The sequence below is a fragment of the Boleophthalmus pectinirostris genome, unplaced genomic scaffold, assembly GCF_026225935.1.
Source record: "Boleophthalmus pectinirostris isolate CB_2022bp ecotype Guang Dong unplaced genomic scaffold, ASM2622593v1 HiC_scaffold_18, whole genome shotgun sequence".
NCBI lineage: Eukaryota > Metazoa > Chordata > Actinopteri > Gobiiformes > Gobiidae > Boleophthalmus > Boleophthalmus pectinirostris.
In genome coordinates, this window is record NW_026571133.1 from 43377125 (window position 1) to 43389291 (window position 12167).

General features: G+C 39.7%; 1 protein-coding gene across 2 annotated transcripts in view; it reads right to left on the minus strand.

Annotated features, from left to right (window-relative positions):
• The window catches only part of LOC110172473 (transcription factor 4), a 39052-nt gene that overhangs the window by 5389 nt on the left and 21496 nt on the right, over positions 1 to 12167 (minus strand). The window contains exons 4-9 of one of the 2 annotated variants that reach the window (XM_020938350.2): positions 11978 to 12125; positions 11233 to 11303; positions 9481 to 9559; positions 8135 to 8214; positions 6682 to 6873; positions 344 to 464 (exon numbers count right to left, since the gene is read on the minus strand). In XM_020938350.2, coding sequence (XP_020794009.1) covers positions 344 to 464; positions 6682 to 6873; positions 8135 to 8214; positions 9481 to 9559; positions 11233 to 11303; positions 11978 to 12125 — 691 coding nt within the window. Of the gene's footprint in view, positions 1 to 343; positions 465 to 6681; positions 6877 to 8134; positions 8215 to 9480; positions 9560 to 11232; positions 11304 to 11977; positions 12126 to 12167 lie in introns of both variants that reach the window. The other variant, XM_020938349.2, reaches the window with a different exon arrangement.

Below are 12167 nucleotides of genomic sequence, written 5' to 3' on the forward strand. Positions count from 1 at the left end.
GATGGTGTTATTTGCCTGTATCTTTCACTGGCGAAAGCAGGTGACCGTGTGTGTGTGTGTGTGTGTGTGTGTGTGTGTAAGTGACAATACTAAGATGTAAAAAAGGTCACAGATTCAGACAAACTAAGGAAGGAGCAAATGTTCAAAGCTGAATGCATGTCTACATTTGTTCTCCTGCTCCCGCACTTGACACAGCGCTGGAATAGTGCCAAAACCTGCTCATACACACTACTATCCGACATTTTGGATGAGAGCAAATTGGCTCAAGGCATTTGGAGCATTCTGCCAGCATTCTGTGCTTGTGGTTAGATTAAGATATGAGTGCATGCAGTTTCTTCTGTACCTCTGTAGGGGTCACTGTGGTTCAGCTCTGGTGAGGTGGCCGTCTGATTGGACAGTTGAGAGACAGACGAACTTGTCATGTGACTGTTTCGATGACCCGCCTCCTCTCTGTGAGAGCCCACCTGCCAAACACAAGTGGAAAATATTAGTGGAATGACATATATGTTCATGCAATGCTCAGTGATTTTTCTTATAGGCAAAATAGTACATTTCCTATTGCATGGCCTGTCCACATGGAGAGAGAGAGAGAGAAAAAACTCTGTAAATCATAGATGACCAATGAGCTCCTTCATTTCACATTTGTCATTGAAAAAAACTGACAAATCTGAATGCATGATCATGTGAGGCTGGGCTTGAAATGCAAAGGAGGGCGTGGGCACCAGACTGATATCAATCTGTATAAAAACTACAGAGAAATACTGGTCTGGCTTTGGCAAGCAACATTTCCTAGTTTTCTTTTTAAAAATTTTTTTTATTTCCTAGGAATGCCCAGAAGGGGGCAGCACAGTCCTGCACAGCACTCATTCAAAGGCATCTTCAGCGCTGTGCTGTGTGAGAACGGCTGCGTTTTTGAAAAGGGTCCGTGAAAGTGTGCGTTTTGGACTGGCTGTCAGCTTCTCATCTGTGGGACCGGTCGATGCTTCTTATTTCAGGGAATCATTTTAATAACAACAAATCCTTTCCACAGGGCTGGGCAATATGGGAATAAAATTAATCATGATTTTCTTTCCTCATATTGATCAGTGCAGATTTGCAGTTAGATCAATCAGATTAGTCTTTCCAAAAAAAAAAAAAAAAAAAAAAATTGCCTTTGCATTTCAGGAACATAAAAATACAGACTTGTAATCTTTTTTTTTTTCTTTTTCCAGAGAAATCCCAGTATATTCAGTAGAGGTCCTTCAGGTAGTATCTCCATCGCAGTCAATAGTCTGAGTAACACAGACTGAGGCTGCTTCAAACATAAAGATCATCCATTAAATATGAGTGGCATCTCTTCTGCCAGCTCTCATAGGTGCACATGAAAGACAGAGGAAGGGAACGAGGGAGGGAGGGGAGGAAAAGAAAGAACATGGTGAGGACAGGAGGAAGGGGCGATTCAGAAGAAGGGAATAGCGGCAGGAAAGGATAGAAGAGAGAAAAGAAGGTGAGGGAGGAGGGATGGGGGGACAAAGAAAATGAGGAGGCTATGAAGGAGAGGAAGGAGGAAGACAGAAAAAGACTGAACGATATGATAGAGAAGAGATGAGGAAGCGAGGAAAGGAGAGAGGCAGGAGGTACACAAGAATAAATGAGGAGACAGAAGAGAAAAGGACAGAGGGAAGCAGGGAGAAAAGAGGGAGGAAATAAAATAAAACACACTCTAGAGAAAATGTGCTGAACAGACGTGGGGACTGTTTTGTTTTTGAGTCAGGAAGTGAGTGGATGTTTGTTGCGATGGCCTTGGTTTAATCTGAGCTGTGGAATTCAGTGTGAAATATGTGCTGAAGATATACTCCGACAATGCACTGCCTTTGTTGTGCCTGAGAGAGAGCATGGCGTTCAAGGACAGTCGGGCATGTGAGTTTAGACAGCTGGCAGCTCCACGGACACTGTACAAAACTCCCTGCTTTTTCCTGTAAAATGTTTATTGTGTTTAAATGCAAAAGCAAAGACGGACACTCTTTGCTTTTGATCTTCACAACAGTGACTGGGTTTCACTGTTGTCAGACTGAATACACACTTCTTCCACACTTTACAAAGATGTGAGTATGGTCAGATGGGTGTGACTGACAGGTGGATTAGCCAATCAGGGACATGTAATAATGATAATAATAATAATAAAAGCCGCGGCGATGGAGGCCCTGGCCCCGGTGCACACGCCCCTCCCATGCAACCTCCAAAGACTTGCGACCTCCCAACACACAACACAACATTCTCGCTTCTCGACAGCTGCTCAGACCGACAGCTCGTCCATTACAATAATTACACAATGCACCTTTAAATGTTTCTGAAGAGTCAGTGCACCTCTGCTGGCTAACTGTGAAAAATGCCCAATATCCGTAATATACTTTTTTGTTCACAATCATGCATAGAATTAATCACTGAATTTGGTACAAGTCCGACATTGTTGATGTCTATGCTGGGGGGGAGTTCACTTTTCATATACTTTAGAGTGTATTATAATCAGACCAAAGTCACGCATTAGTGATTCAAATTTCAACACGTTCAGACTAAACCTTGAGTGTGTAATCATTTTATTACTATTTTTTGGGGGAGTCTTTGTGCCCCTGCTGGCCAACAGTTTAAAATGTCGCATGTCTGTAATATATTTTTTTGCTCGTTGTGGTGCACAGAATTTAATCCCTGAATTTGGTACAAATCTGATAATGCTGACGTTAATGTCTATGGTTGAGGGCGCTATAGTGTTCACTTTTCAGGGGTGCACAGTGATTGGCTTTTTTGCTTGTCTTTGCTTGTCTCTATAAAATATGCGTCTCAGCCTCCCATTCATTTCAAAATCTTGAAATTTCAAGGGGGCGCTGTTGAATGAGGTCACTTTAGTCATTGTCGCGATGCCCATTTTATAAAATTTTTCGCTGGGCCAGTCGATCTGATACCCGGTTTGGGGGTCAAAAATGTGATCATATGTGGGGAAACAGAATAATAATAAGTAAGAAAACCCACGAAGAACAATAGCCCTCGCAAGTTACTACGATACTTGCACGGGCCAGTAAGAATAAGAATACCATCCTACAGTTGTAATGCACTTTACAGGCTTGTCCCCTCAAAGCACTACACTGTTGTCATTATTCATTCACTGGGTGGTATGGGTGCTCGTATGATATGGGCAGCCACAGCTGCCCTGGGACAGACCCTCTGACTACCACCCATCACTCCACCACACATACTCACACATACTAGGCAATGTGGGTGAAGTGCCTTGGCTAAGGACACAACGACACCACTTGCCCAATGGGGAATCGATTCGCTGACCTTTGGATTGGTGGACCACTGCTTTAACCACTGAGCCTCTGTCACCCCATTGTCTGTCCACATCAGTGGTTGAGGGGTTGGATTTGTGAGGAGGGGAGATTACTGCCATGTACTGTCAGGCCAGAAGCTGGCACAGTGGTAGCATCTTGTGATGTTCGATAAGTAAACTATAGGGTCAAAAAGATGAAACACAACAGTCACATCAGCACAAAACAGTTTTTTACTGATAATGAAATGATTTCTGTCAGTCTGCCCCAGGGCAGCTGTGGCTACAGTAGTATCTTACCATCACTGAGGTGCTATATAAATGCAATGTTGTTGTTTTTTTAGATAAATGATTTGGCTGATCATTAGAAATGAGTGAATCTAAATTTCAGTTGAATTTGGATAAATTCCACAGCCTTACTATTAATGTCTGACAGCAACTGAAGAGAATAATCAAACCGCCCACCTCCATCTCCACATGAAATCAACAGTTTTATTTAAATTTGATTTCGTATATTTCATTTGCTTTGTGTATTGAAAGAGACAAAAGAATTACACTGGCTGTTTTTCAGTGGGAATGAGCTCATTAAGCACAGGGAGATTTCTGGGTCAAGAGCGGCGGCTACAGCTCGTAAACAGCAACTGAGAAATAAAGTCTGTCACAAGTTGCACACAGCGATATTTCACCAGGAATGAGCTGTGATCACTCTGGTCCCCCCACTACACAGGGATTAGTTTCATATGAGGAGGAAGCAGTGTGTGTTGCTTTGCCTGGAATGTTCCACAGTGAGGCTGCACACTAAACTAGCTTGCATTTAGTCAAATACAGGTGTTTTGTGTGCTGAAGAAATACATTGACAACATGTATTCTTGCTGATGGCTCGCTTGCCTCTACACAGATCTGACATGTAATTTGTTGGTGTCACCCTCCCTCCATTAATATACATTTAATGTCACACTGTGGAAAATTCTAAGCAAACCATGGAGACAAACAGGTGATGTACCCTCCACCTTAAATTAAATACTGCAACTTTATAATTCTGAAATATTCAGATTTATATCATATCGCTACCACAAACAACAAAAATACCTGTTGCTTAGAGTTTGAAATAGTATAGATCTTTAAAAGTTTATAAACAAAAACAGGCAGACGTGGTGTGGAACATAAAGCAATTTCTAAGAATATCACAAAATATGAAAAATGGATGGGGAAATGGCAAATGAAAACTATTCACCTATATTAAAGCCAGGTTTAAAGACATTTAAAATTGTGTTTTACGTTATTTGTTTGTTTAAGATTACATACAATTAAGCACACATTTTTTTAATGCTTTTACTGGACAAATAAGGTTTTACTGGACAAATAAAGAGGACATATTTTAATTCAGCGAACATATAACATATTTATCATCCTTTTATCTGAAAATGCTACATTTGCCAAAAACAATGTGTATTAGTATTTTGCATGTTTATAGAAAATTGTCATTGGGCTGAACACTGTACTATGGTTCATTTTTGTTTGCCTCCAGTCACCATCCATTCTGAAATTCTGAACATTCTGATGACAGAGCAATCTATACTATAACGCTTACTTACTTATTTATTGATTTCATTTAGTCAGCAAATTATTACAAATTATTAATACAGAATTAAACCAAGACCATAAAATCAAAAGCAGGATTAAATTTGGATAAACTAGAATAAAACAACAAGACTGAACAAGTACGGAATCAAAATGACACCACGATCCTAAAGGACTAAACAAAGGATTATTAACAAGACTAAACCAGGACTAAACAACACACGGATCGGGGGGGGGGGTGTACTGTGGGGCACAGCTGGAAGAGCTTTGCCGTGTTTTTCACTGGAGGCCTGTGTGCTGAAGTCATGGCTCCAAAACAGGTGTAACACATATCCCCATCCTCTCCACACACACGCACACACACACGCATACACACGCACACACACACACACACACACACATACGCACACACACACACACACATTCATTTTCTGGAGACTGAGCTTAACCTTTAACTATAGGCACTACTAGGGCTGAGCAACTTGGGAGTTGGAAAAAAATAATCTAATTGTGATTTTTAATATAGGATTTTATTTTTCAAAATACACTATTTACACTCATCCAGAAGAACTGAAAAGAAGACTTAAATCTGAACTGACAAACTAATACAAGATCATCATAATTTCAGAACATTGTACAGATATTTATATTTGTACACATATTTGTGTAGGATATTTTGAAATTACAATTAATCTTGCAGCCCTAGTCACTACTTTTCTAACCTTAAACTAAGCTTTTTAACCCATATCTCAACTTTAAATCATGTTTTTGATCTAATAATAAAGTTAAATAAATAATAATAATCCCCATGATGTGACGGTATGTACATTTTAGTCCCCACAATTTGATTAAAATCAGCCCCCACACAAAATATTTCCAAGCACAAAAAAAACACAATTTACCACACAGTGCCTCAATCCCAATATTCTTTGGTTTTGACTCACTGCAGTGTCAGTGCATGTTGTCTTATAGTTTTACATCACCATGCCTCATAATGTGACCTAGAAAATTCTTTAAAGGTCTTATATAACACAAAATTGACTCTTGTGAGCTTTAAATCATGTTATAATGTTGCTGCCTCATCAAAAACATACCTGGAGTTGTGTTTTGTTTCATTCACAAGTTTGAGAAATCCTTCATTAGTCTATATCGCCAAAGCTCAAAATGCTCTGTTTCACCTGATGTTTTCAAGTTAACAGCTATCTTTACTTCAGTAGTGATTTGCAATTTCAAGGCTTAAGTTATCCACATATGAAGGAATATGCCTAGCGAAGGAGTATAGAGTTTCAAAACACAGTGGATTATACAGAGAGGTACAGGCTCAATGTTGTGGTTGGTTTGCCTGTTTGACCGGGCCAGTGTGTCTTGCCTAATTGGGTAATATGTATGTAATGAGAAAAACTCAAACACATGCTCAGACTGCTCTTTGTTTTGTGTGTTGTGTTAAAATGTTGAAAACTTAATAAAATATGTTAAAAAAAAACAAAAAAAGCCCACAGTGGAGCATTTCCTGCATTACCACATGATATCACAAGGCTAACTGATTCAGTTTGAGAGAAGAAGCCTAAATATGCAGGGTTTGTGAATGATACAAAACAACATAAAGATGACATAGATCTGAAATATATATTTTAAGACAAAAAAAGCTGTCAGCAACAAAGCCACTCACACCATCACGAAAACCCATCCAACCCAACAACACGTATTGTGAGGAAAGAGCAGATTCAAGCAGCCAGTGAGCAGTGCAAACAGCCCAAACAGTCAAACAGTCAAACAGTCAAACAGTCAAACAGTCCTACCATGAGTGAGTGTCGGCTGGACAGCAGGCTTGAGCCATAACCAGACTCCAGAGAGGTCATAATGCCATTGTGTGCTCCTAGAAGACTGTGAACGTCACCATGTGCACTCAAGCCTGTAGAGGGCCCCACTGCATGGCTCCGCAACACATGGATGGCATCGTCCAAACGCTCCAGCCGGTCCTCAATACGTGTCTGCTGCAAAGCACACACACAACAGAGCTTGTGTTTGAATTTTTAAGAAGACATATTATTATATTTTGACAGCTAAATAGTTATAATCCATGACACAACTTGATCATTATTTTATAACCTGTACATTTTAAAACCCCCAAATGTAAAATAACTTAATAAAAGAAATACACTTTCTCCCTTTCAGGTTGGAAAATGATGGTGTCCAATGGGAGTCGGCATCACCGTAAATGTTGTCAGCCCTATATAAAGAGCTGCAGATGACACAAGGTCTCGTGAGACAACACTGAGACAAGACTGTGGACACATGAAAAAAATTTTCCAGAATTTTTTCCAGTTGTTTACACCTGGATTTGACAAAAAGAGTTAAGTGTTGGTGAGTTACATCTCTCATAGTTCCAAAAAGAAATGCTTGAATTGACACATTAAATAAAATATAAAATAAAATTTGATGTCAAAATTGGTAACTGAATCTCAAAATTTATATAACAGGAATTATGTCATAATCTGGTTTTGTCTCGTTCTCATATACACAATCTCATTTTGTCCCATCCCTACGTTAGTGGAAGAATTTTTTGTTTTTTTGTTTTAATTTGTGCCAAAATGGCACAGAGTGGAAACCTACATGTTTTACCAATAAAAAAAACCCAAAAAACTAGAGAACAGAGTAAATAAAGAACAGTGGGACTGTAACAGTGGAGGTGAAAACAGGTAGATCGGAGCAGTGGCATCTTAAACACAGGAGAATAAAGATTACTCAAACATCCAAATACAATTTTGAGTGAGTAAATGAGAAGGGAAGCAATTATAACATGATTAAAAGCTCTAAAAAGTCAATATTGCATTCTCCTTTAATACATGTACAGTGCAAATAGAGCTGGCACCTTTCCACTTTTTTATTATTATAAAAAATGTTAACTTATGATAATTTAAAAGTACACTATAACATTTCTGGTTAGGGGTCATCGGCTTGACTCACTTGGAGGTGTCACGGCTTTGTCAGAAATATTACACAGTACTACATAAAATCTATGCATTTATTGAAAAAAATATTTTTCCTGCATTCTAAACATGCCTCTCTATAGATCTGACCGGTAATTTGGGTGGTTGTACCCTCGTGTGACAGAAGCATTGAATGTACTACCACTGGGCATTTTAGGCAAAGCAGTAACATCTCCATGGAGGCAAACAGGTGGCAGACCTCTCCAGAAATGTTATGTACTGCACCTTTAAATAAGAATGTTGTGCTGTATGTAGCCTGTACCAGAGAGTGCAATGGCGTTTCATAGTTGGGTGAAGGTGCTCCTTGTCCTCCATTTCTTGACCAAGCAGCAGAACTGGGAGCTGCAGGACACAAACAATGAAAAGACACACTGAAAAGCACTCTCAGACACTTTTACTCTAAAATCATGACTTAGGGACAACAGTGCTTGAGGTGATAAAGCAGCTGTAAGACCACAACTGTTTGTAACTGCAGACTAAAAGGTTTGATCCCACCACCATCATTAGTAGTAGTACAAGTAAGCAGTAGTAGTAATATTAAAGAATAAATATATATAGATATATAGATATAGATGACTACATCACAACATATTTAAAAGATCATAAGCTGATATTGCATGTTTCCTTTAATATTGCTCTTTCTTATGGCAGTAATATTGTACCATTGGCCTCTGTATCTTGCCTGACTCTTCATTGTGTGCTAATTGTGGACTCTGTTTTTTTTGTTGTTTTTTTCCAATGAGCATGGGAGCAGCCTCAGACAAACCTCCTCTCACTCCAGCCCTCTGTTTTGGACAGTTTGTGTTCACACAGGCACATTTACATATGCTATTATCTAAGTACAGAGTAATAATTCACTCAGGTATGCTCATTCACTGGAGGTTTCATCTCTTTAATACATTTTCACACAACACCACAAAGGAGTTACGACTGCTATCATTGTAGGTGTTCATATAGAGATTTGTTTAAATCCCTCATTACCAATGGTCTATTCCACCTTTAGCTCCAGTCGCCTCTAGGGGTGGGTAATATGTATATGTGTGTAATATGCGTATGATAGTAATATGTATATGTTAGAAAGTACAGTCTTTAAGAGGTCACTAAAGCTACCTGCTGTTTAAGTTTACTCCTCACTGTGACTGGTTCAATCCACTGCTCACCCATTCAGAGCCTGACAGAAGTTGACCAATAGTAGGAATGGTGGCAAGTGTTGTGAATGTGTGTGAATCGGTGAGGGATTCCTTGGTGTAAATGTGACAATTTATCATTTAAAGACATTCTGCTGTGTCGAATAAAATGATGGCAAAAGCTCTCAAAACTGTTACAGATCTCTGTGTATCTATCTGTGACCCACACTACACTCACAAGACTGCACCTTACACCACAGGACTACATGGAAAGAAAGATACTAGGAATGTATATAATTATATAAAGACATATAAAATGTGTGGATCATGTGTTTAATATGTCTTTTCGCATATAAATATAAAAATATAATTTATTGGGTTCTTTTTAAAGACAATACCGTTGGACATCAATCAACCGATGAATAGACTAAATGACTAACGGCCTACAGTTAGGTGAAGTGTACTGGAACAGGGATCTTACCTGTAAGTGTGGGCGGAGATCCAACTGGGGTGGAAGGGTTTGACGAAAAACTATTGTTTGTGTGGTCTGGAGAATAAATCTGTCAATCAAGTAAGACACATACAACAGCAAAAACAACAATGATAATAAAAATAATAATAACACTAATTTGTGCATAAAACAATTTTGCATTACAAAGACAGGATTTATATAAGCAGAAATACACAAAGAGTGAGCAAATCAGTGAATACTTCCTGAAATATTTTGTTGTCATTCGACTTGCTTGGAAGATTCTGGGCATTTTGGATGAAAATGTGTACCATAATGGTGCATACTTGTATATTTTAGAGGGCTCCATAAAGCAAAACCTGTCTGTCAGTAGAGGCATATACCCAACCAGATGCTGTATACAGTTATTACAGTTACAGTTACAGTTACAATTACTATTAGTGTTGTAGTCAAGACTGCACTAATCGAGACCAAGACCTGTCCAAGACCACAGGGTCCTGAAACCAGAGCAAGACCAACAGACCAAGACAAGACCGAGACCACGGCCCATTGAGACCAAATCAAGACCACCTTTGTAATTATCTACATTTATTTGTATTCTACAGTTATTTGTCTTAAAATAAGCCAAACAAACTATACTGAACTGAAACACTCTGCTCCCCTTTTTTGGAAGCTCACAGTTTAAGAACCCCTTCTTTAAGCTGCCATGGGCTCTTTACAGAAAATGGCTCCAAAGTAAAGAAAGTGGGTATGAAAAGTGGATTCTAACCTGTTTTTTTCAGGAGTTACATTATCTTACTGGTTTTACAGTAGCTCCCAGCTGCTGCACATTTACCAAACCAAAAGCACATTGTTGGAGCCATTTTACACTTGTCTACCTCGTGCCACTGTGTGGCACTATTTGTAACTTGCTACGTAATTTGCTGCCCTATATAAGGGGGAGAAAATGTGCACACAGGTGTTGCACAGTGGAGGTATACAGTCTTTTGACCGTCGTCATCGTCGTGATCTATCGAGTGCCGAGTCTGTGTATTTTTGGATGGCTATGAGGTACGCCAATAAATATTGAGGAACACAGTATTTGGACTCTCTTTTTATGGAAGACACGCGTCTGAGACACCACACATGCTGCAGCCATAGCAGACCCTGCACAGGGCAAGTTTTGGCCGCTACACACATTGTGACAAACACATGTTTTCGTCCACTTATTAGGCAAATTTCAGCCTACATGTTGCAGTAGGTCTACTCTATACTGTAGCTCTGCTCTGTTGTTAACACTGTAGCATAAATTTGGATTTGTTTTAGCTTTGCGTTTCATCAGTGTTCACTGGCTCCAAACAGGCGCAGGCTGCAGTGAGGAGTCCCATACACTTGTGCAAGTTTATTGCTGACAGCAGTGGCCGTAATGAACTATGATCTCACTCGCAAAGTGTCAGACCTCAAATCTGACCGAAGACCGGGTCCAAGTGCATTCAAGACTAAGACAAGACCGAGTCCAAATGTGCTCTAGTCAGAGAAGAGACAGAACAGCAAAAAAATGGTCTTGAGGCCCGTCTTGAGATCATGGTCAGTCTCAAGTACTACAACACTAGTTATTTTTATGTATCAGTTTACATAAAAGATCTCTATAGTTTACACAACTTTGGACACAGGAATTAACACATTTTACAGAAAGCCAAACATGACATTGGCATGACTTCATGGCCCTTCCTGGTTGATAGGGCTGGTACATTGTAAGCATATTGGCATTATAGGTGTACTTACTGAAGCAAGTGCTTTTCCTAAGGCATCTCCAGTCTGAGAGCTGCTGGCTGCTCCACTCTGGGCACGATTCACTAAAACAGAGATCATCAGTTATAAACAAGTGATTGTTTCTGCTTTGGGGAACACACAGGAACTCTTTGGATTTCTTATGTTTACATGGAAAGTTCATCATTTAATGTTGTCAAGACATAGTGTCATGAGTCAAGGGGTGAGCACCCTTAGTTTTTAAGCTTAAAGTTTAGGACAACTCTGTGAAAATACTATCGTCTACTGGGATAAACATAAACACTTTTAATTGTATTACTCCTAATAAATATAGTACTTGTCAAAAATGAATGGACTAAAAGTGTGTTTTAAGGGGAGTATAAAATTCATCACTGGTGATCATGCTCATGAATTATAGGTCAATTTCACATACTTAAAGATTCTGTATTATATCTTTAAGACGAGTGTCAACTGGATTGATACGCAATACCAACAAATCCATTGACACACACACACACACCCCACATACACACACACATACACACACACGCACATACACCCCCCCACATACACACACACATACACACACACACACACACACACACACGCACACACACACACACACACACACACACACACACACACATACACACACACATACACACACACACACACGCACACACACACACACACACACATACATAAAATGAAACTGAAGCTTTGGAGTGGTATTTATAAGTCTACATGGCAGAAGCCCTACCCATGACTGAGTCTGTTCCATTGGTGTTGGTGGTGCAGGATGCTGTGCTGTAGTGACTGCCCCCCCCAGATGAGCCTCCCCCCCTGTGGAAGCTCGTCATGGGGGGCAGACTGGAGCTGAGGTCTGCTGAAGAGTGAGGCGGGTAATTCTGACAACAAGCAAAAACAATTAATGCATTCTGTGTGGTTAA